Raw genomic sequence first — 23979 nt, forward strand, 5'->3', positions numbered from 1 at the left:
GACCCAAGATGCAAATCCCTATCTAAAGTTCCTGTTTGAGATTGAAGCAACATTTAGAAAATCATCGAAAAACATGAAGAACTAGCTGTCTGGTTAGCTAGGTCAATTAGAGCACCTTGCTCGTGTTCCAACCGTTGTCGGTTCGAGTAAAACGTGTGCACACGTTCCCCCTCAGGTTTACATTAGTATAGATTTCAAGTACATTACTGCTCTAAAGCAATTTTTACCAAAAATCTATTAATATAATTGATGACAGAATATGATTCCAACAGAGTACAAGCATATATTGTGAACCACTCAAGGCTGTAAAGTGGTAAAATGAACCGAGTTAGTCAGTGAGTAATAAAAATATTGAAAAACAACAACAGCAGTATACAAAAACATACACACAAGTATTGGGACCTTTTGAAATTGTCTGATAAAGAAAGTGTCAAATCTCTACACGAATTTAAGCCTTTTTTGGCTTGCGCACTAAAATATGCAGGATTGTCTCATAAACGCTACTCTTAGTACTGAAACAAGTTCGTCCAATAAATGTTGACCCATTGTAACACTATCAATGTTAGTTCACAATTTCATAGTAGCGTCACAGGATTAACCTATGATGTACACTTTGATTCTAATTGTACTTTTAGCGATGTAATATATCTTTTGGAGCTAGTTTTGGTCACAACTGACCCTAATATAGAGTCCTGGCACCGTGACAACCTCCTTCGTTTATTTGTGTGTTTCTTTATCAAATATTTTTATTTTGCCGCCAAACGACGTGCCACAGTTATATGACGTTGATAACTTTATGCTGGTAATAAAATAAAAATGTTTGTGTGTTTTACTTTATTCATAGGTTTATTTGACTGTAAAATCAGCCAATAGCCACTCATAGCTCATTCTGTTCTTAGTGAAAATGATCCATAAATTTTGAATACTGAAGCCGTTTTGGCATGTACATGTACCAACTAGTTTAACTTGTTTTCACTGAAACAATTATTTTACCACAATTTTAATAAATCTACTACTGATTCTTCTATATTCTGTTATATATGCTCCTATTTTAATTAAAGTTAACTTGAGATTTTCTTGTCAGGAAAAACGGCTCAAATACAGTACACTTGCAGCTGAATGTTCTGGAATGTACTGCCGTAAAATAAATATAAATGTTATGAAATAAAATAACCATCCTATAGTATTAATAGTAAATTATAAAAATTGGGGTGTTTTGGGCAGAATTTATTTTCTTTGTGAAAATCTAATACCAATCATGATCATAAGACAATTTTTGTAATAACGTTTATTGGCAAACATATATATGCAAAGAACTGCAACAATAACGGTAAACTGTAAAACTGGACGGAATTACATGTAGCATAAATATTTACCTGTCTCATTAACAGCCTAGAACAAAGTATATAAAAATAAATCCTCTCAGCAAATATATATATATATATACACTTTTTAATTGGACTTAAACTTGTGCAATAAATCAATAGTCTATGGGAACACAACACCTGATGAATTCTTAAATAACATCGGAAAAAATACGTTTTCAAATGATTATGTTCTGAAAGAGTCATATGTCATGGGCAAGCGCCTCTCTGCCTCCGAGCTGCATTGTTATGTTTAATGATGGAGAACTAAAGTCAACATATGTATTCACCAATTTCTTGCCATGCACAGTGGGGTTTTTTGCATGTGTATATTACCTTTAGAGTTTTTTTTAATAATTCTAATTTCTTTAAAAATGAAACTTCTAAATTTAGTATTAAATCTACGAGCCAAATTTCACAACAGCTAAACAGTAGACAAAATAAATGGATTATGCTTTCATTAAAAAACAACAAAAAACAACATCACATTCAAAGCATACAGATAAAATAATAAAATGCCATTATGCAGAACACAATTTTTAATATACATGTATTAGAAAACAACTACTTTGTCCAACATTTTCTAAAGCATTCAATACAGAAAATAACCAGGAGCAAAGAATGAGCGGGAAAAATAGCAAAACGAAAAAGATAAAATAAACAGCATAGGTAGTAAATAATATTGCAACAAAAAGCAATTGCATTTGCAAGAAGCATACAACAAAAACACTCAACAAAAATAACTATTCAGCTTATAGCAAGACACAAAATTCCACAGCTAGAATGTTACAACATCTCATTGACATAACATATCTGATGTGACAATACACTTAAATTGGTGTACAATGCAATTCTGGTAAAAAATGTTAATTCTCTAGTTTCTGATGGTGCTTCAGATATATATTTTTTGTATTCACAATTTCTGAATATCTAAAGAGTGCTTATTTTCATATCATCATAGCAGTTTCCAGATGATTTTCAGACAAAAATGATTCATTATTAAAATGGAAAGTAACAAGAGCTGTCGTAGGACAAATAAAAAAGCAAACAAGAAACACAGCAATGTGACAAAACCAGGTTTTTAACGAATGACAAAAGAACTTCTGTCTTCTTGCTGGATTCAGTTTATTTACAGTTACAATGACCTTAACTAAAGTTATTCAGTACCAAACCTTTATCAATTTTAGTAACAGTAACTATGACCTTGACCCTAGGGGCCCCAAACGTAATCCCATGAAAGGTCTCCATAAACTTTTCTTAGATACCAAGTTTGGTCACAATATGTCAAACCAAACTAAAGTTATTCAGAAACAAAACTTGATATATTTTTAGTAACAGTGACCTTGACCTTATGGGCCCCAAATGCAATCCCATGAAAGGTCTCCATAAACTCTTCCTATATTCCAAGTTTGGTCACACTTGTGATACAATACGTGTGTTAATCGCTGCCCTCCCACCGTACTACCTAAACAATGACATACGTCATTCTAATAAGACTTTGTGAAAATCAGGTTATGGTAAGAATATAAAAATGTGCTGGTCTAAAGCAATAAAACAAAAATTAAAAACAAAATTTAGAAAATTTCAATCAAGTGCCATAATATGTATTTAGGGTTAGTTTCAAGTTATGTAACCTAATTGTTATATGGGTGCCATTAATTGTGTCAAGTAATAATTAAATTTAGGGTATAGAATTATAAGTGAAAATGCCAACTTGCCATTAAACTTAACCATATTGATTTAGATGCTGACAGTAGGACAAGTAGTATAGCCTCCTTATTCTCCGCATAGTTGAGCTAAATATCGCAAGAATTCCACATACCAACATTTCTTGTTATAAAACTCATACATGAAAAAGAAGTTTTATTCAAAAATCTGATTATTTTTATTTATATTTCTACATTCTAAAATAGTTTTACCCTGAACACATTATGCTTGTTAGTGTCACCATATTCATTGTAAAGCTTCTCTTTTTTCAAACAACATTTTAAAATCGTAAGAATGGGGAAAAAATTCGTATATACCGTAACAAAAATGCAAATTGGAAAAATAAAACAACAACAACAGCATAATATCTAAATTAAACATATGTTTAGGAACTACATAACATGAGTGTTAAGAAACTTTATATCTGTCCCTTAGTTGTCCAAACAGTAAGTGAGAGACATGTATGCAGAATTGTCTGCAGGGGCTGTTTCATCAAGGATGCTTTACCAGTAAGCGTTTTAATACTTATGAGGGTTTCAATAGTGCATTTTACTTTTTAAATCTCACCATGGTATGAAATTTCTCCTAGAACTCCTGACCAAACACCAACCATGTGTTTAAGAAAATAGTGCAGTACTTCTTAAAATAGGTATGAAATTTCTCCTAGAACTCCTGACCAAACACCAACCATGTGTTAAAACAATAGTGCAGTACTTCTTTAAATAGGTATGAAATTTCTCCTAGTGTTCCTGATGAAACACTAACACATTGTTGGTTACACATATATCTTAATAGTGAACATTTAATAAAATAAGAAGTCACAAAAAGTTACTGACTTTCTGTAGAACTCATAATACTGTATGTTTCACAAGCACAGAAATACATCAGAATAATACTTGATTAGTAGGGCGCATTTCTCTTTAAAATAACAAATATCTTAACACAAATTATCTTGTATAACATCAAAACAATTGTTACAAAGTCATTGTCAAAGCAAATTTTACTTGGCATAGCAACATAATATGTATGTACAACAGGAAACCCTGAGAACTCTATAAACTTGAATACAGAAACAAACTGGCCAGTCAAAACCAAGACACAATAGCTGGTCAAAACCAAGACACGATAGCTGGTCATAATGAAGACATAATAGCTGGCTGGTTGAAACTAAGACACAAATGAAGACACAATTGGCTGGTCAAAACCAAGACACAATACCGTGCCAGTCAAACCAAGCCACAAATGAAGACACAATTGGCTGGTCAAAATGAAGACATAATCACTGGCTGGTTGAACCAAGACACAAATGAAGATTCAACTGGCTGGTCAAAACCAAGACACAATACCTAGCCAGTCAAACCAAGACTCAATATCTGGCTGGTCAAACAAAGCCTGTGAATACACAATACTGGCATATAAAACATGGTTAATGTACTTAAAAATCTTATTACGTATATTTAGCACCAGCATATTTAACAATAACACCAAAATCAGATGCTGATACTTGTCTGTTTTTTCAAGTGATACTTGAGAAGGTCAAGGGGCATAACTTGTTTATAACATAAACCAGGGTTATGGTTACATGTGTGTGCCTATTCATATTTGCTGTCATCAGTGAAAATGAATCCGTTGGCCGAAATAGTGACGTTTTAATTTTTAAAAGTTTTGTGCCTCAAAAGCAGCGTATGTAAGCTATTTTCATACATTTTTAGAAAGGTTCACATTGTTATCAGTTTTTGTAATCCTTTCTTTTGGTTTAAAATAGTTTTTGTTGATAAAGTAAATAACTCAACAGGACCCATTTTCACTGACAACGTCACATACCGGGGTATGTGTAGTACAATAGTGACACATACGAATAGAATCATATATATCTCGCAGTTTTGAGCTATTTCTGACATTTAAAGATTTTGCATATTTTTGCCGCTGCCAAAACCATTGCTATGTCATAATGATAAACAAGTTTTCTTCCAAAAACAGACAAGCCAAAATTGTATATATATGGAATGACTCGATGCATGCTATCACAGTTTTAGCAATAAATGGCTTCCTGTACTGTATGCAGCCATGTGGCACCCCCTGGTGAAGAGGTCAGGACTGTGACTTGTACTTGGCCTTGATGTGGAGGAACTTGTCTCCATCCAGTACGTTATCCCCGGCAAGGAAGTCTATGCTGCCCTTGCGGCGGTGCTCCGAGGTGAATACAGGGTTGTGGGTGAGCAGGTAGTGCTCCAGGGTGTCCCAGCCTCCACCCACACGGACCATCAGGTGGCGGTTCTGCAGTAGCTGCAAGACAAATTTACACAATGTACATGTATATAGTGGTGAATAGTAGAATGGGTTTGTAAACATCTGGCCACAGTTTCCAAAAACACTTTTTAAGCAAAATTATTTAAATCTTAACTCATTTTTTTCCACCATTTTTTAAGAAACCAGATTCAAATTCAAGTTTTTAGTATTTCATTTCTAATGGCTAATTAATTGATTTTTTTTTATTAAAGTACCATTTAGTTATGATTTAAAACCAGTAGATACTAAGTTACAGTCATTCTTTTAACTAAAAATTTCATGTTTTAAGTTCAACTTACGTTTTCTTCTTGGTATTATAAAGACTAGAGTAAGGTACCAAAGATTGTTCATGTCAATCTTCTTGAGGTACAATCAAACTTTATAAAGAAACTGAACAAAAACATCAAAAAGTGGCCTGATTTTAGGTACTCAACCAGTACTAAGAGTCTTTTACCATTTTAACCATGTTGAACATATAAAATGAAAAGATAAACAAACTTAAATATATTATTGCAACACATTTTAATATCTTACACAGAAAGATAAACCACAGTAAAAAAAAAGACATTAAACCATTGAACAAAAACTGGAAACAACATTTTACCATATGCTTGGGGGCTCCTCTAAATGACTTGATATGGAATTACAATCAATTTTCAGTTTTCAATATTTACAAAACAATGCTACATGATACAATTGAAGAACAAGAATGCAGTATGGGACCATTTTATCAACAAAATTATTTACATTTCATTTCTCAAATATTATTTTGATGGTTATATTGGAACTGAAATATATTTTCTAACAAATAATTTGTCTAGAAATATTTGATTACATTTAATTAGATTTGCAGGTTGAAATCCTAAAATGATTTTTGACGTCTGTAAGGTATTGAACTAAATTTGATCATGTGACAATATTAAGTTGTATCCTTCTTGATGGCCAGTCTTTAAAATATGCCCTTTTTATTGAATATTATGGTAAATTTACCCGAATGATGACACCCTTTCCAAACACCATGTACATTCCCTCTCTTAGCCGCTTTACTTCATCAGAACAGTTGCACTTAGCTGCCATCTTACGGACCTAAAATGGAATAAACAATTAGCGGTATGTAACATTCAATCATTATTCTGACAGCTTTTTTGCACCATTTAGTTGTTAAATCACATAATTTAAATGTATTTTGTAATATGTTCTAAACAAGAGCAGTACAAAGCGAACAAAATCACTTGTCTGTTCTTGTTTTTTTTCAGAAGAATAAGGGGCATAACTTAAAGCTTTTAAAATTACATTTATACCCTGCGTAATGTCTCTGGCATGTGTACTATTTTGTTTACGGCCACGGTACTAGTTTTGGCACAACAGCACTTAGTTAAAAATAATAGAAGTGTTATACGGGATTCTTCTAAATAAATAAAGGATTTGCCATATCAAAAGACCTTAAAAAAAAATCGGTCAACGTACAATTATTTGGACTAAACAGCACTAAGACAGTGACAATACCTTGACACCAGACAATTTAAGATTATGTCTATTTCCTTGCATATAAGACATTTTCCACCTTTGACCAACACATGGTCCATATATTTTTTATATTAATCTAAATTTAAATCTAATTTAAAATTAATCTGAACAGACTCATGAGCCTAATCATTAGACTAAATCCATATGTAATGGTTGTTTTATATGTGCAAGTTTTCACTTGTATATTTTTGTAATTGTTAACTGCTATATGAGTGAAATTTTGGCAAAATTGTGTACCTCTTCATCAAGGTTGAGAGGCCTATTTGACTGCTGTATGGGTGTGGGGACAGAGGCAGGGGCAGAGGCAGGGGCAGACACTGGGGCAGGTGGAGGCGGAGGTGAGGGGGGCGCTTCATGCTCTGAGTCAATCTCCTTCTCCAGCTTGATGATAGCGGGTGGTTCCAGGCCAAACTTGTACCCGAGCCTTGCCAGCTCCAACAGGTTGATGATCACCTGCCGCTCAGACTTGTGTGAAACTGAAGGGAAAGCATGCGATATTACCGAGAATGTGATCATGTTTTATACTACTAATTGTATTTCTTTACTTATCCTTTTTCCTAATCGTCATCAAATTTAATATTTTAAATTTATGGTTCAAAACAGGAACATTAAGGAAGACCATGAAAAGTGTGGTGTTTGTCTTGAAAATATTTGTTTTAACCATTCTAAACTATTAACTACATTTATTGGTTAAGATTACATTGTGAAGATCAACAAACAAAATCTATATCATTTTATTGTTGACTTGTACACACATGCTTTGTGAATTTCTGTCCACAAAATTCAGCTAGTAGACCCATCAACCACCTTCATAACTGAATGGACACAAAGTGAGGAAGAGAATTATAAGTGACATTTTACCCTTGCAACACAGGACATATTTTTTTAGATACAGTTATAATCCCCAGAATAGGATTAAAACTATTGCCTGCATACCCAGTACTATTGCCTGCATATCTAGTACTATTGCCTGCATACCCAGTACTATTGCCTGCATACCCAGTACTATTGCCTGCATATCTAGTACTATTGCCTGCATATCTAGTACTATTGCCTGCATATCTAGTACTATTGCCTGCATATCCAGTATTATTGCCTGCATATCTAGTACTATTGCCTGCATATCCAGTATTATTGCCTGCATATCTAGTACTATTGCCTGCATATCTAGTACTATTGCCTGCATATCTAGTACTATTGCCTGCATATCTAGTACTATTGCCTGCATATCTAGTACTATTGCCTGCATATCTAGTACTATTGCCTGCATATCTAGTACTATTGCCTGCATATCTAGTACTATTGCCTGCATATCTAGTACTATTGCCTGCATATCTAGTACTATTGCCTGCATATCTAGTACTAATGCCTGCATATCTAGTACTATTGCCTGCATATCTAGTACTATTACCTGCATATCTAGTACTATTGCCTGCATATCCAGTATTATTGCCTGCATATCTAGTACTATTGCCTGCATACCCAGTACTATTGCCTGCATATCTAGTACTATTGCCTGCATATCTAGTACTATTGCCTGCATATCTAGTACTATTGCCTGCATATCTAGTACTATTGCCTGCATATCTAGTACTATTGCCTGCATATCTAGTACTATTGCCTGCATATCTAGTACTATTGCCTGCATATCTAGTACTATTGCCTGCATATCTAGTACTATTGCCTGCATATCCAGTATTATTGCCTGCATATCTAGTACTATTGCCTGCATACCCAGTACTATTGCCTGCATATCTAGTACTATTGCCTGCATATCCAGTATTATTGCCTGCATATCTAGTACTATTGCCTGCATACCCAGTACTATTGCCTGCATATCTAGTACTATTGCCTGCATATCTAGTACTATTGCCTGCATATCTAGTACTAATGCCTGCATATCTAGTACTATTGCCTGCATATCCAGTACTATTGCCTGCATATCTAGTAGTATAGATTGTATTAATGGACTTGGAATAAAATGTTTTAGCTTCGGTTTTTTCCCTGTGTACTAAAAATAGTATTATGAGATTTTCCCCGCAATTTATCTCTGCTAGCCCATTATCTACAGTAAAACTTGGCAATAGTGCTGAGAATGTTGTGAAAGAAGGAATAGGAGGGCTGCTTATAGAAAGGGCATGCAGAAAGCTCTATGTCTAGATTATTTTGATTCATAATCACTTCATCACAATGTAAATATGATACATCTCAACAGGCAGCTACCAATACATTGTATATCTACAGAAAATGAGAAAGTATAATCCTAAGTTGTGACCATGCAGAACTTACACTATGATCATTACTTTCCTTATGAAAGCCAGATTTAATGGTATTATAGAGTATAATTGTTTGTTTCAGTTTAAGATTGTTATATTACTGAGTTAGCACCAAGTTTTAATTCATGATTTGCGTTAAAAAAATAATATTCACTTTCGGTGTTCACAAGGTGAAATATATTGCTATCATACACTGAAATAAACATTTTTTTCTTTTTGTTTTAAGCCTCTGATTGGAATTAAAGGCATTAAATTAGCCCTCAATAATGGGAAATGACACCATTGATATAATTGTCTCAGCCCTGTGCATGCTGATGTTTGATTTGATTGTAAAAAAGTTTGAAACAGAAAAATATCAATTTTATTTCAACTCTATAAACCACCGCAAAGCATATAATAATAAATTTCTGCGGCCATGGATAAAACAGGCAACATTTTGAAAACTGTATGAACTGTTCTTAGACCTTTCTATCTCAGGTGTTTGTGCATGCTTCAGGTGCCAGAGACAAAGCCAATTGCATTCAGCTACACAACTTGTGCATTATACCCACCATTATACTACATGTTTTCTGTAACATTTATAATAATTCAAACATAAACTTATTACATACATATAAATGAACAATCTACCAACCTACATTAATACAAAAGAAGTGGGTTTACTTTATTACATCAAATCATTTGAAAATCTACAAAATCCAAGACAGAATTATATTAAAAAACTATCTTTCATAAACATAAAACAAACTAGAGATTGTTTTCTATGGTAAATATATGTCTCACCAGCCCTATATGCCAGCCATTCAGTAACTGTGCATATATAGCAAAACTCACAGAGATTTCTGGCCATTTGTTGCTGAGAAATAGTGTAAGGGACAAAAAAGAACAAATGGAGATAAAAAATAAATAAAGCTTATGTAAATGTTAAAAAAATTAAATGAACAATGCAAGGAATGATTAGCACTGGTACGGTAGTTCAATAAGGAAAATTTCATTTAGCAAATTTGAAGCCAATGAGAAAGAATCCTTTTCAGGATCACACCTGCCAGCTCATGACAAATTATTCTGTGAAGTATCAAGAAGATGAAGCATAAACTGTAGAAGAAGTTTGCATGACAAAATTAGACAAAATCCAGTATGGCCACCAGTGAATGTGATTGGAAAACGTTTAATGTAATGCACATCTACATATAGTGTTGGGTCACTGTGCAAAGGTAGAAAGGTATGCAATCACGTTCTTGAGATCTGGTGCCGACAAGAATCTCTAAATGCATTATTTGTAAAAAATCAAAGGACCATTAGAAAAATCACCTTATTGAAATATGCAAAACTGGGCTGGTTACTCAAAATCCCTCCATTGGTTTAAAAGATTTTGTGCAGACAAACTGATCACTTTGTGCACTATAAATGAAAATCAAAGGGCCATAACTTTTTTAAATAATGTCTGGTCAGAACTTGCCGATGATCATGTACAACTAGGCCTACTACTTATTCTTCCTGTGGAGATTTTGTGCATCTATCCAGACAGACAGTTGGTCTGCACAACATCAAAAAATATATATTGCAAATAAGGAGGAGTCATAATAAGATAATGATAAAACTTCTGAACAATTATGAATAAATTTTGGTGATATGCACATAAATATTTTGTGATGTGACAGAACTGGACGTAGGCAACATGTAATTATATAGCCCCCAGATATCAGAGGGTGTAATAATGCATGAAGAATTTGCTACAGCTTTTTGTTGGTGTTGAGATAAGTTAAGTTACCAGATAATAAGCAACAGTAAGATTGTACAGTGTGGCGATCTCTACCCAGATCTTCTCTCTCAACAGTTAGATTGTACAGTGTGGAGATCCCTACCCAAATCTTCACTCTCAAACAAGCTGTCATCCTGCATGCCCATGGCCCGGCCCCATTTTACATAGCTTGCTGCATTGTCCCTGGCAAACCAGCTCCCAGACTCGGCATTCCTCCGACACCGCGGCCCTGACTTGGGCAGATCCTGCAGTACACAGTCACAATGAAGGTGATAACTGGGATTAAAACAGTAAAGAAATACACTTTAAAGTGACACTCTTATTCAAAAATCAATACAAACAAAAAATTAATAAACATATATTTTGAGTGATAAACTTTAAACTTCTTACTAAACAATGCACAATGGAAATTAGTAATTACTAATAACAAGATTATGGCCATGTATTTACTAGCTGAAATCGCAAAAATATTAAATGATTGGTGAATGCTAAAATATTGACTCTGATCTACTATCATTTCATATGATAGAAATACCGTGTTTTCTACACATTTCTTTCAAATTAAACTCGGTTTCCCTCATAAGAACCATTGTTTTTGACATTTATTCATCTTATTTGGTAGATTAAATCAATTATATTAATTGTGGTAATTTCATTTGGGAATAAGAGTGCATCTTTAATGCTGAATGTATACAATACGTCCACATTCAGAAAGAAGCTAACTCACATTTGATGTAATGCACAGCATCACAGGCAAACATTTTCTTAAATTGCATGATAATCTGTTTCCATTTAAAAATGTATTCTAACTTGAAGGAACACTGGGTTTACTTGTTTATTGTTATCTACTCCTATGCCAGTGATTTACAAATATATATTGTGACAGGGAGCTTATAGAACCCTACTAACATGCTGGACCTTTCCCTGCTGTACACAGTCCACAGCATGCTCCTGGATGACGGTTGCTAGGTCACAGATGAACACACCATTGTCCAGCACATCCATCAGAGTGTCACCAGTAACATCTATCTCTAGTAATGGTCAAATGTAATTTGAACAATGATCTTTGAAAAGTATATTTACCGGTATCTGTGTGAGCTCAGTAATCATTGAAGTCAAGGATTTATTTCTTACTAACATCCTACAGAGCAGTTTTGGGTCAATTTTTACATTAAGCCAAATCTAAATGCATCTTGTAATAATTCTAAATTCAGAGTATTATAATGTGCAACAGGTATGCAGATATCATGTACAATGTATTACAATTTTTTTTTAGCTTACCATTTAAGAATACTTAAAAATATTTTAAGAACCACTGTCCAGTCCAAAGTTAACCATGTTAAGCAAATTATTTACACTATACAGCACTCTGGATACTGGGCATATCCTGCATACATGCGCATTAATTGTCCATTTATGCAGGTTTATCAGATCATAGAATACGCTTCCATAGAATGCTGACACCAGGTCCTCAAAATATGTGTGTAAATATGTTCCAATGAGAAGTGACAGGTAACCATATAATGGGCAAACATCCACATGTACCAAATTGAATTTTACAGAAAAAGCAGATCTTCTTCATAAACCTGAAGGTGTGTCGCTGGATTGTTTACTTTTAATATTCAACTACAGACATTTGGCTTTTTGTATGTGACTTATATGTCAAATTATATAAAGAAGAGGATAAATCATGAGAAAAACAACACAAGTGAGGACATGGAATGTTTATAAAATATCAATGATATGCATTTGACCTCCAGACTTATGAGTGCTAGTAGACCTGTTATGATTTAAAAAACAAAACATGTTTAATCTAAAAAGAAAGAAGTTATGATACTCATTTGGTAATTTTTATCAATTGCATTGCTATTAACATTGACTGTTTGAGAATACTACAAAGTAACCATACTGAGTGTTTTAGCAATCCAGTCTGCGAGGTCATCCCGAAGTGGTCCGAGACTCTCCTCCTGTAGGGCGCGGGTTTTTCTGTCTGTCACATCCCCTCCAACTGCCCTACTTCCTCTGCCTGCATCTCCACTATTCATGATCCCTGAACTCTGAATGAAACAAGACAAGTATTCAAACAAAAATAACATTGCATAGACATTTAACTTTTAGGGTTTATACATACATATAGAAAATGCCAAATTATGTGATTTTTTGTACAACTTTTTACCTAAAAACATGATAACAACATATTTTGTTGTTTATTTAGTAATGGTTCCACAACCTTGTTATTTCATAGTTTGCTGATATACATGTAAAATTACACAACTCATTTTGATGTCCACTTCAAGGGAACTATCTCTGTCATTTAAAGAAATGATGATAAAGAAATTTTATCTCATGGATAAGATGTATTTCACTCATCACTGAAACAAACATTTTGAGACTAATTATTGATTTATCCTAATCAGTGATCGAAATTAGCAAAGCCCGCAAGTCATGCACTTGTGAAATGCTTTCCGAGCACCAGCTCAAATTCTTGATATAGTATAGTAGGGCTGGTTTAAAGGTTTTGTTGCCAAACATTAGTGTAAGAATTTTGGCTTATCCGTCCTAAAGTCTTATATGGAAGACCGCCACATATATCTTGATTTAAGCTTTATAACAAGTCTTTCAAACACATTAACCAACAAATATATCTATCAGGGCCTCACAAAGTGGGGTGCAATTATGATTACTGTCTACATTACGAGAAGCAACATCAAACTCACAAGATATTTCTTTTTCAAGTTTCCATAGTTTCAATATTTATATATTGACCAAGGTTAGGTAGAGCAAAACCAGTCTGAGGCGAACTTGTATGGACCAAGGTAAAAACAAACACGTTAATTGAATGAAAAAAGGGCATTTATTCAAAATGCTATAAAAGTGTAATAGACTAATATATACACATGTAGTTTTTCCAAGAGATAATATCTGTGTGGATAAAACCACCAACAGGTCTAACTGTACAAAAAAAATAATTTAAATGCTGTAGTTGAGAGTCTTTGTATGTTATGTTTGTGTGATCAATGAAAACAAACTAAATTAATTGAAAACTAAATTAACTTAAAAATATGAACTATATATTTATATATATATTTTATTGTGAACAGTCCTGTGGTCGAAATTAACACAAGCCCGCAAGCCCTGCACTGGTAAAATGTCTTCCGGGCTTGTTCAAATTCTGAATTTAATATAGCAGGGCTTGTTCAAAAATTTGATGCCAAGCTATATAGTATATGAATTCGGGCTTGTTCATTCAAAAGTCTAATTTCAATGAATGGAACACAATGCAGATTAATCACTGTCACTTTTATTATTTTTTTTTAAACAAGGGATAGATGTGTTAAATTCAGTCCTTTGATTGTTTTCTTTTAATAAATCAACTTTTACTTTCCAGTAAAAAAAATCTAAAATAATTGCATTTACGCAGCTTAAGTTAGGTAGTTTTAGCAAGGATACTCAATAAGGTCACAAATCTGAACACTTAAAGAGTTTTTGGTGTTGTAAGGTAAAATATTGTATCAAACACCTTTGGTTAATGTGTCAACATCAAAGTACAAGTTCACAGTCATATTACTTTTATGCCCCAAATCGTTCTTATTATGGAGTATGGACAGTAAATCACCCGTCAATTCATGATTTGGATACCACAAATACAGAACACTTAAAAAATATTGTTTTATCGCAAATTAATACACCGTTTTAAAATCTTCTCCTAATTTTGTTAAGTATACGTCGCTTAACCAAATTGTTTGACGTTACAAACTTGAAATGGATACAAATCCCAAACACGAGTTAAAACACACGCTTTTTATGGTGATCAATAATGTGATGATGCAGACCAATAAAGAGGCTTGCCTGGGTCACACTTACTGTTTTATCTGGTTTTGTTGCGTTTTTGTTTTTTAAATGCCATTCAATGTTCTAATACACTTAAAGATCAAAATGTAGCACCTGGGGAAATTATGTCACAGGGCGCATGTGCATCTTTGAGGCGGTGCAGGTATTTTGACCTACATTCAAGATATTTAGAAATAAATATCATGCTTTACATTTAATTTGCATGTTTTGAAAAACAGCGGAAACAATAAATAACTTTGCTTAATTAATATAGCATACATAATAATCATAGTTTTATGCACAGGGGCATGTTGCGTTGTTTTGACACATCACGTCCCCGTCCGTTTTCTTTGACGTTTTTTATCAATTTTTTTATCAAATTGTAGTTACTTGTGAAAATTGGCAAAAAAAAATATTTTTATATTTTATTATCTTTGTAATATACAAAGATAATAAAATAAAAAAATAATAAAAAAAATATTTTTTTTTGCCAATTTTCACAAGTTACAGTTACCACATCATATTCTTACTAAAATTTGATAAAAAAAAAATGATAAAAAACGGACGGGGGCGGTGTCAAAACAACGCAACCTGCTCCTGTGGTTTTATGTACATGTATTTGAGGTTGATTTTTGGCAGCTTACTACCAATCAAATTTTTGATGTTATACTGTACTGTTATCAATTTTGTCTTTAATCCAATTAAAACTTAAAACACTCATCTGCTTCGACATAATTTTGTCAAAAAATTATCAAAACTTTTTTAAGATTGGTGCATCATTTTTTGGCTCAAAAAAACAACCCATGACAGAGTCTTTTACCGATGGATACTTAAGCTATAGTTCCAGCGTGAATTGTGAAATGCTGGTGTCAATTTGCATTCGTTTAATACACTTCAGTATGTAAACAAAGTTTAAAAAAACATTCTGAAACAGTTCTGAGGGTCAAAACAGATACTGTGTTCTTTCGATTTTTCCCAATTTGGAAGACGGTGGATTTTTAATTATTTGTTTTGAAATCTGTTTTACACGGTAATAATTCAACAAAAAGTTATCTGAAAAAATACCCTAATATTTCCAATACGATTTGTAATTTTCGTCGTGTCGTTTGGAAGTCGCCATTTGTAAACAATATCAACACTTTCGGTTTACAGATAAAACGTCTTTTTGAGAACGTTTCCGAAATCCCTGTGATTACTTCACTTCCCCAGGTCTAAATTCTGCTGAGTACCATTTCATACGAGGCGGATCATGAACTTTTCTACTCTTGAATTCTCCCGTAAAGAAGAAAATCAGATACGCACGTACACACGCACGTTAACACAAATACTAAGCCTATTTTAAGGAATGTTTGGCATGATAATCCCCTGCTGTGCATCTCCTGCTAAACGGAATAGTTGCGTTTTCCTGGCGAGTTCCTTGCCTTATCTTGAACAAATTCGATCTGATTACATAATTATAACACTCTCACAAATGTTTTCATATCATATCCATACTTAATCAATATTTCCGCCGTAAAATCTGATGCCGCACACGGAATGTGAAAAAAGGATTTCTTTTACATGTAAAAAAATGTTTTGACATACTGTACCTGTATATGCTTGTAACGAAAACTTACATTTCATTGCATAATAATAATAATAATAATAATAATAATAATAATAATAATAATAATAATAATAATAATGATGGTAGGTAAGCCGGCATATCCATTTCTGGACGTGACTGGACTTCTACCTCATGTTATATTATTGGGCCCAGCCTACGGGCAATAAATACATCGTAATGGCACACGACGGAGTCAAGCCACAATGCACGCAATGAGCTACGACAAATCTTTATAAACTGAATGCTTTTGCTATTTTGCTATGAAAACGGCGACCCTTCTCCTTGTAAAATTGTATTTACACACTTCAGGTATTTAAAAAAGATTGTTGAAAACTAGGATGGTCTATTTGATTTCAATTACATTTAATAAGAACATTATTAATTGAAGTTAAATTATTCTACAAACATTTTAAGGGTGTGGGTGATTGAAAAACATCATGTCAGAAAGTCAAGTTGTGGATCATTTATCTTTTCGCTATTACAGAAAACATCACCAGAAAAAAATGCATTTTCAAATTAAGCACGTTTCTTGCACATAAACTGGTATTGAAGTTCACAAGAGACATCAAACCACTGAAAACGGTACATCGCCATACAACCGTCCGCCGTGTTCGGCTCTTCGAAGCCGAAATTCTCAAATCCCCACTGTTCTCCGCTGCTCCAGCGCTGCGCACCTCCAGTCATTCTTCCGCCGATCCAAATGAGGTCTAACTGGCGACCAAAGGCTAATGTAAGGGAGGCGACAAACGCATTTTCCCGCGCGGATCGTATGGTGACGAGATGGCCTTTTTGAGCGACACACACTGCCTCGGCATCCGCCCAGTTGCTCGTACGAGGAGATAGTTTGAAGCAATGACCGTCACTTTCAAACCAAGAAACGTCACAACTTCCCTAAAATTTCAGAAAAAAATAACAATTGTAAAGACCTATTTTGTCATAATGCATATATTATCGTTGTCTTTAATTGTTCTTCATGTAATGTTTACTTGATAAAAGCAGTATAAATAAAACAATTTCAATACAATGACAATTTTATGTCAAATTAGATTAAACCCAAAAGTTTCTTTACCTTTATACACATCGCCACCAAACAAAACATCTGGTGAAACAATGAATTACATTACCTGGATTAGGTATTGGTCTGAGCGCGCATCCAAGGCGGCAAGGTCGTGTAGGCGGCAAGTACTGGCAGACCGCGGTGTCGCCATCACGTCGAACGCGTGACAGTCCGTGCTCTGCAAACACTCATGCGCACATCGAAACATCAGCCGATCCGTGTCAATTTTGTCTACAATCGGATATCCAGGCGTCGTAGACAGGGACGCGCCAACTGGTAGGTAGGCGAGGTTTTCGTCCATGTAACTGACCGAAGCACCTGTCACGGGGGGCGTCCGGACGAACCTCCCCTGTTTGGTCGTGAAACATGATACACCCACAAACAAAACATGCACTAAAATGAGTCGCACCATTGTTTTTGTTTTATTTCAAAAGACAATTACTCTGGTATGTATAATATTTAAGGAACACACTGATCGACTGTTCACTGCTTTGTCCGGGCAGTTCAGCAGATCGAAACAAGAGGTTTAATTGTGGTGGATTCCTCCCAGTCATTATGTTGCTGATACAAGCAAGTTCTAAGTAAACATGTCACAATTCATGATTAGAGAGTGATATGAAGTTTGATTTTACTGCACACATGCTGAGGTCTGCATTGTTTTTTTTTTAGTATTTTAATTTTGCCGTTTAAGGAAATAAATAGGAAAAGCAACGATTGCCCGAGTACTCGATCGATCGTTCGAGTACCCTTGTACTATTTCCCTAGTCGAGTACTCGGTAAAACAGGTTTAAATTTCACATAATACACGATATACAGACGATGTAAAAGTAGCGAACTATGAACGACAGTTACGAGCATTGATTTTTGCAATGGTCATCACAATATCTCAAATAATAGATAGTATTGATAATTGCAATACATGCGTATTTTTTTCGAGGTGGTATGTTCGCATGTCTTTTGATGGTGATGAATAGTCGTAGAATATATAATGTTTCATAATAGCGTCCTCGCGGCCTATCTGCGTGAAGTTGTAGTCCAAATAATTGTAAGTTGACGGATTTTTTTTTAGATTTTTGATATGGCAAATCCTTCACGTACAAATTGTTTAGTATCAAAAGTGGGTAGTTGTTCCGATCAGGATTCCGGGTTAAAGCATATAGCGTCTATAAAATATCATAAAAACAAGAAATATTACCAGATAATGTTATTTTATATTAGTTCCGTACACAAAAATTAAATATCCAACTTATAATAATGAGTTTGACGGCTTTTCTTCATTTCATTCTGTCAAAACATAACGATATATACATGAAGGGCACCTGCAAGGCTTCAGGGGACAGTTTTGAATCGCTCGGAACATTTCGGCCATGGCCGAGTTGTTACGATTTTACAACGAGGTCTATCTCGAAGCTTTGTCGGAGGAGGCCGAGTTATTACGATTGTATCGAGTTGTTCCCCTTCGCATAATTGTTGTCTGTGTCAGTCAACTTTCGTTTTATTGGAAAGGTAAACAACTTGTTTTAATGCATTAAATGCTTGTTTAGTGCAAAATAGCATTTCACTTACATGGTAAAATATGAATATAACTCTTTATGATCAATTTCAACCATAAAATCTTTCACTTAAAACAATTTCAATATTTTTAAAACACCCCCGTTTTTTGCACATTCCCGTTTAGACGTTAGGGATTGGAAGAATCCCGTATAACACGTCTAATATTTTAGACTATTAACCACCAGGCCACAAATTTCACACCGCCAGGCCGCTTGACTGGTAGTCCGCCAACTGCACGCCGCTAGACTAGCCTACCAGACCGCTAACATACATATGAAATGGGTAACATACCTTTGGTAATTGTTTGTTTTAGTGTTAGAGTATATTTCACTGAATTGGCAAAAAGCCGTTTAATTTCATCCATGCTTATAATTCATTATAGATTATTACCATCACTGAAAACACTTGGCTAACCCTTAAATGTCGAACATGATAAAGTGGAGAGGTTGTCATATGCTCATATGCCCATTGGCTGTTATACTTTTTCCACTCAAAGTTCCTCTAAACTTTTGTTGACCTCTTGGTTTCGCTATGATATTATTTAGACGTTATAAGGAACAACACAATATTTTTTCTCTCCCTTTTAACAGAGGATATTCTACATGGGTACTTGGACAGGACAAAGCTCCGCTTGGTAAGCATTACCTTACTGCAGAGGACAGAATAACCAATCGAAATAAGCAATGACACATACAACGGTTGGCTATTATCGGAATAGATCGAATGGTAATTATCGAGTTAAAAATAAGTTTCAAATCATAATGCAGTTTTACGTATGTAAATGAGCTGCCGAATGCCATTCACGCATCGTTTTAATACTATACGATATGATTGTGTCTTCCATCGAACCTGGTGTCTACGGGTTTTGGTGTTAACATTTTTGCGTTCGCCATTGCAAAAGCCCACGCCATATAAGTTTGTGTCGAATTTATACGAGATATAATAAAAAGAACGCGCTACCTCGGACTGCGGATAAGGTACGCCCGTTCTATTTTCTGTAGACTTACAGTTACTGGTATGCCATCTGCGATGTATATGCTGGGCCAAAATAAAGAGTCAGAATTGCGGTTCTGGATGCCAGTAGCTGCAGCTATTTCCAAGTATAATAACAGCTGGTACTATGTAATCTTAGTCAGTTGGAATACTACAGGGACTCGTTCATAGTTTTCATACGCAATAACGTGTTGCAAATCATTAGGAGTGTTAAAACTAAGATACTGACGGCTGAAACATACGTTGATATGCGCTTTTAAGTCCACAATGTGAAGCGTGTTTGATTGATTGTTTTCAATGAAGTTAAAATATTTATCAACCTAGTATGAGTCCATGTGGGCGAGTAGATAAGCTATCGGTTTTCTATTTCTTTAACTTGACTGCCCAAGCGTTGATCGCTCCGCACTACAACCAGGTCTTGTGAATAATTTAATTGCACTTTTTCCCTGCAATTCCGGTTTCAAAGAATAAAATAATTATAAAATAAGTGTTTTCAGATGACTTGAGAGGAAAATTATTTTTGGTGCCAAAACATGGGCGAGTCCCTTTAATTTATAAGAAGGACTCATTCGCTTCGTTCGTTTTTCACTGCTGAATTATCAAATGTTTACCTCATTTATCGGTTAATGGATATTTAATTATTATTTTTAGCCAAACCATGTCATACCGTAAATGACATCTTGAATTTTCTCCACAGCCCTATTAACGGGCCAAAGTAAGGAAACAATAACATAATATTTCTACAAACGCACTGATTCACAAGGAAAATTTGATCGGCATATAATTATATAATTCACCGTTATTTTCAATAAACCACAGAAAAGGCATGAACATAATTCACTTTAGATAAACCTGACCCGTAGATTGTTATAAAGAAATTAATATAAATATGGTCACGTTTTTAATCGTTTGTTTTGGGATATTTGATCGAGGCTGGTGACGTCCATGTTGCTAATCAAAAATAATTTGTTTGATGAAAGATTTTCTTTGGAAATCGTTACTTATTCATTACTTTTTTCTTAAACCTATCAGAGCTATTGAGTAAAAATATCAAGTGGCAATAATCAGCTAATATCCGAAGGTGTTTCGTATTAAAACAATCGAGGTAAAACACAAGTTACTAGATTGTCCAGCAGCGGAATGGACGGTACACGTGTGTGGGTTGTTGTGGCCGCGGTAGTACTGTACTATACATGTGCTGGGGAAACACAGGTAATCACACCCGTACGTTATAGGCGCATAACGCCACATGCATCAGTGGTACGAGCGTACACGAAAAGCGGTGCCGGCTCTATGGACGTAAAAACCAACGACGGTGGCTCAGGTGTCATCTATGCCGGGGACGGTGGTGCGGAAGGACGTTACCTGGACAGAGTCGCACTCTCATGCCTCGTAAATTGCAGCCTCGATCCGGGTTGTCAGGAGATGCACGTGCTCCGGGATCCATATGTCGGATATGTCTGTAAACAAGCTGACGTGAGTGCATGGACTTATTTGTTTTATTTGTTTATTTTTCTTAACCAAGTAGTAAAACATTTAAAAAATATTCAACGCTTTAAAATATTCACCACATGACTTAAAGCTGGGAATGGGTTTGATATTGGCCAAAGCTTAAAGGCATTTATTTTGCAATCAATTTCCATTGTGCATTTTAATGGCCCCAGTTCCTCGAACAATCTTACGCATCTTATAACAGGATGAAACTCGGTTCAAATTTTCGTTTAAGTATACTTATATACATTTTAAAGAGTAACTCATTTTAAAAAGCTTTGAGGGAATGAAAGGAAATGGTTTTAAAGATAATAATGATAAACTATTCAAATTAAAGAGAGTGATTTGACTTAATGATATTCATACTGAAACCTGTAACGCTAAGCATATTTCGAGAAATTTGGGTCTGTAATGATTTTAATTTTAATGGTATTTTTATCCAGAAGAAATTTGTTTTGCCGCGTTTTCATGTGCCATATCTGCTGGGTAAATAGTAATACATGGTTTATCGGATAATACAGGCACACAGATGCGTATTTATCTTTTTGTCAGTGTCCATCGGACTGGTCCAGCTATTCCGGCCGCTGTTATAGGATTCTCCCTAAGGCCTCCTGGGATGGTGGTTTTGCTTCCTGCAAGAACCTTGGTGCACACATAGCCGTCGTAACAGAGTATTTACAGAACACCTTCCTACATGACATGTGGATGTCGAGCGCCGAAGGTACGTCGAATGGTCTTTGGCTGGGCGTCACGGACCACAAAGAAGAAGGCACATGGCGGTGGGTCACCAATGAACAGTTATCATTCGACATGTTTGGCAAGAATGAAAGAAACGGGGGCACGAGGGAAAACTGTGCGGCCATGATTGCCGCTGACGGGTTGTGGATGGACGAACCATGCAAAAAGACGTACCCTGTCTTGTGCGAAAACATTCTATGAGAAAACGAAGGTTCTGTTATTTGGGTGGGAGTTTTAAGAATTAAAGACAATGTTTTTTAGTTTTAGACGTTGAATTACGTAATAGTTTAAAGGTATTGGAAAAACGCAAGTTTAAATAAACGCTCATTTGTTAATAAATGTATAAAACTGTGGCATTAAAAGCTTTGTTTTACAATGCTTCATTTTACTGAGAAGCTTTACAACACTTTATGTCACCTGTAACACGAAATCCGTGAGCGAGTACCTTTAATGGGATATTTTTAAAGATCATAATCATATGAAAATTTTAATGAACAGACAAATCAAACAAATTTTCATCGATTCTTCATCGCAATTCCAGCCATCTTGGACGTTGTTGTTATACTAGTATTGGCAGGTCTTTCCACCGGAAGCATTCAAATAAGACACGCGAACTTATTGCATTTTTTCACACAAGGGTTTCTTTAACTCTTATAGCTCACATTATACTTTTCATATTTTGCCTCCATATATGGTCGCAAAATCAAAACACCTCTTTAAACAAGTCGCAGCCATTTGGCAATCTTTCACTGACCATTTTCACTATTATCGTAATCACCATCAGACCTCCGCCATCACGTCCCCATCATCTCACCAGCGTGTCCACGCTTTTTAAAGTAAAATCATACCTTCACCAGTTTATTGTCATCATTTTACCTACCCCATCATACACTCATAATCGTAATTCCATTGTCATATTGCAATCATCAAGCTACTGCACCATACCATCGACACTTTGCCTCCGCCTTCAGTTTACCACCATCATTATACTACGACCAGCATACCTCAATCATTAGTCCTACACCATCATCATAGCGTAACCATAAACCTGTGCAACCATTATACCACCACCATCAGTACTCCGCCAACATACCGCGCCACCATCATATGGTCACTACCATAGCCCGATTTCATCACCCCTCCTCCATAATACAGTCACAATCGTACTGCCTTTGTCATATCGCAACCATCAATAAACAGCACCCATACCGGCCATATCATCGACACTATACCTCCGCTTTCAGTCCTCCACCACCCCTATACTGCCACCAGCATACCTCACGCACTAGGCCCACACTTTCACCATATCGTAACAATAAATCCACCAACAGTACGCCGCCAATATACTGCACTATCATACCTCTACCATGATACCGCGCCATCATAATACCGTCACCACTGTACCTTGCGCCACTATCATACTGCCACCACTGTACCTTGCCCCACTATCATACCGCCACCACTGTACTTTGCGCCACTATCATACCGCCACCACTGTACTTTGCGCCACTATCATACCGCCACCACTGTACTTTGCCCCACTATCATACCGCCACCACTGTACTTTGCGCCACTATCATACCGCCACCACTGTACTTTGCGCCACTATCATACTGCCACCGCTGTACCATACCCCATTATCATTCTGCCACCACTGTACCATGTCCCACTATCATACCGCCACCACTGTACCTTACCCCACTATCATACCGCCACCACTGTATCCTGCGCCACTATAATACCGCCACCACTGTACATTGCCCCACTATCATACCGCCACCACT

General features: G+C 35.4%; 3 protein-coding genes across 6 annotated transcripts; 1 reads left to right on the forward strand and 2 right to left on the reverse strand.

Moving 5' to 3' along the window:
* Positions 1 to 1292: 1292 nt before the first annotated feature.
* Positions 1293 to 15896, reverse strand: LOC128236586 (growth arrest-specific protein 2-like). 2 transcript variants are annotated; one of them, XM_052951554.1, is made up of 8 exons: positions 15822 to 15896; positions 12835 to 12982; positions 11835 to 11956; positions 11029 to 11170; positions 7125 to 7363; positions 6351 to 6446; positions 5965 to 5991; positions 1293 to 5357 (listed from the first exon to the last, which is right to left on the reverse strand). In XM_052951554.1, exons 2-8 carry the CDS (start codon positions 12968 to 12970, stop codon positions 5163 to 5165), a joined length of 957 nt encoding a protein of 318 aa, XP_052807514.1. In that variant the 5' UTR covers positions 12971 to 12982; positions 15822 to 15896; the 3' UTR covers positions 1293 to 5162. The 2 variants fall into 2 exon arrangements, with proteins under 2 accessions (XP_052807514.1, XP_052807515.1); XM_052951555.1 differs by lacking the exon at positions 5965 to 5991.
* A 982-nt stretch (positions 15897 to 16878) lies between these two features.
* Positions 16879 to 17720, reverse strand: LOC128237107 (snaclec coagulation factor IX/factor X-binding protein subunit A-like). The gene is made up of 2 exons (XM_052952328.1): positions 17487 to 17720; positions 16879 to 17253 (listed from the first exon to the last, which is right to left on the reverse strand). The coding sequence occupies exons 1-2, from the start codon at positions 17718 to 17720 to the stop codon at positions 16879 to 16881; spliced, it is 609 nt and encodes a 202-aa protein (XP_052808288.1).
* Positions 17721 to 18851: 1131 nt separating this feature from the next.
* LOC128239342 (echinoidin-like) lies at positions 18852 to 22536 on the forward strand. Of its 3 annotated transcripts, XM_052955959.1 has the most exons (5): positions 18883 to 18925; positions 19159 to 19255; positions 19564 to 19607; positions 21202 to 21442; positions 22010 to 22536. In XM_052955959.1, exons 2-5 carry the CDS (start codon positions 19247 to 19249, stop codon positions 22394 to 22396), a joined length of 681 nt encoding a protein of 226 aa, XP_052811919.1. In that variant the 5' UTR covers positions 18883 to 18925; positions 19159 to 19246; the 3' UTR covers positions 22397 to 22536. The 3 variants fall into 3 exon arrangements, with proteins under 3 accessions (XP_052811920.1, XP_052811919.1, XP_052811918.1); XM_052955960.1 differs by having other exon boundaries at positions 18852 to 19255; XM_052955958.1 differs by lacking the exons at positions 18883 to 18925; positions 19159 to 19255; positions 19564 to 19607 and having other exon boundaries at positions 21031 to 21442.
* The last annotated feature ends 1443 nt before the right edge of the window (positions 22537 to 23979 follow it).

Source organism: Mya arenaria, chromosome 6 (genome assembly GCF_026914265.1).
Source record: "Mya arenaria isolate MELC-2E11 chromosome 6, ASM2691426v1".
NCBI lineage: Eukaryota > Metazoa > Mollusca > Bivalvia > Myida > Myidae > Mya > Mya arenaria.

Excerpts from the sequence above, each read along its gene's own strand:
- LOC128236586 (XM_052951554.1), bottom strand. The coding sequence starts at position 12,970 with ATGAATAGTGGAGATGCAGGCAGAGGAAGTAGGGCAGTTGGAGGGGAT. Across the intron at positions 6,447-7,124 it reads CTCTCAACCTTGATGAAGAG|GTCCGTAAGATGGCAGCTAA; the intron begins GTACACAATTTT and ends ATTCCATTTTAG. Across the intron at positions 5,358-5,964 it reads GAGGAGCCCCCAAGCATATG|CTACTGCAGAACCGCCACCT; the intron begins GTAAAATGTTGT and ends TTTGTCTTGCAG.
- LOC128237107 (XM_052952328.1), bottom strand. The coding sequence starts at position 17,720 with ATGGACGAAAACCTCGCCTACCTACCAGTTGGCGCGTCCCTGTCTACG. Across the intron at positions 17,254-17,486 it reads CAGACCAATACCTAATCCAG|GGAAGTTGTGACGTTTCTTG; the intron begins GTAATGTAATTC and ends CTGAAATTTTAG.
- LOC128239342 (XM_052955958.1), top strand. The coding sequence starts at position 21,107 with ATGGACGGTACACGTGTGTGGGTTGTTGTGGCCGCGGTAGTACTGTAC. Across the intron at positions 21,443-22,009 it reads ATGTCTGTAAACAAGCTGAC|TGTCCATCGGACTGGTCCAG; the intron begins GTGAGTGCATGG and ends TCTTTTTGTCAG.